The 1,088-nt window shown below is 42.7% G+C and overlaps 1 protein-coding gene across 1 annotated transcript in view; it reads left to right on the top strand.

Annotated features, from left to right (window-relative positions):
• The window catches only part of LOC111977234 (phosphatidylinositol 3,4,5-trisphosphate-dependent Rac exchanger 1 protein-like), a 161,705-nt gene that overhangs the window by 101,263 nt on the left and 59,354 nt on the right, over positions 1-1,088 (top strand). Inside the window, 2 exon segments of the mRNA XM_024006602.2 lie at positions 103-178; positions 282-354. Coding sequence (XP_023862370.2) covers positions 103-178; positions 282-354 — 149 coding nt within the window.

Here is a 1,088-nt window from a genome sequence, read left to right as displayed (position 1 = left end):
CCCCTTGGTCTTCCCTTAAAAAAAAAAATCCTAGAACCGCCCCTTGTTTGTGTGTTTTTATGAAACCATATCCTTACTCGCCCATCTCCTTCTCACWTACAGGGATAGAGACTACCATTTAAAAACCTTCAAGTCTGTGTTGCCTGCCAGCAAACTGGTGGACTGGCTCTTGTCACAGGTACAGTGCACACACACACACGCTCCCCACTGTGACAACGAGGTGAAAACAACAAGTAAATAGGTGACACTCTTAATTGTGACTGCTTCGTTCTGTTTCCAAGGGTGATTGTTCCACACGTGAGGACGCGGTGACAATGGGAGTCGGACTGTGCAACAACGGCTTCATGCACCACGGTCAGTACAACACACACCAACGTCATGTGTTATAACTGACTGGAGGATATACACCAGGGATATTGCAGTACATTTTTCATCAGGCTCGTGTTCCCCAGGGCAGATAGTCAGAGGGCCATCATTTCATAAATTAATTTATGACAACATACGTTGCACTTCACTGGGGAATATACTGTACACACACACACACAAACACCATGCTACAATGCATTTACTACCATAATAAGGGCATGTTGTGTCTGCAAAACCACTTTTGTAGGAAGCTTCTACTGCTTGGGATCAAGTGTTTCTCCGAGCAGGATTTTTCCCTAGAGAACATAATATACCTCTTGTTATACGATTCGGTTATCAATGATGTTATAATCAAAACATAACGTTTGACATTCACAATTTCTTCCTCATAGGTGTCGGTTTTGTCTATACACGTTCGGTTGTTTTCTTATAAACAATTAACACCTGGTYTTGCATTGTCATATTTCTGTTTCGTACTGTAACTGGCACTAGAAAGGTTTCCTATTCACATTGGAATGAATCCATACTTCCACTTCAGGCAAATTTTCACTTAATCATGCATGGATGTCAACGGGAGACTTCCCCTTAAATTGGAGCTAAGTGCAAATTGGGAGAGAGATTGAGTCTGTATGTTGGCAGCAGCCACTCAATGTTAGTGGTGGCTGTTTAACAGTCTGATGGCCTTGAGATAGAAGCTGTTTTTCAGTCTCTCGGTCCCAGCT

This window comes from Salvelinus sp. IW2-2015, linkage group LG17 (genome assembly GCF_002910315.2).
Source record: "Salvelinus sp. IW2-2015 linkage group LG17, ASM291031v2, whole genome shotgun sequence".
Lineage (NCBI taxonomy): Eukaryota > Metazoa > Chordata > Actinopteri > Salmoniformes > Salmonidae > Salvelinus > Salvelinus sp. IW2-2015.
This window is presented reverse-complemented; position numbering and strand designations above follow the sequence as displayed.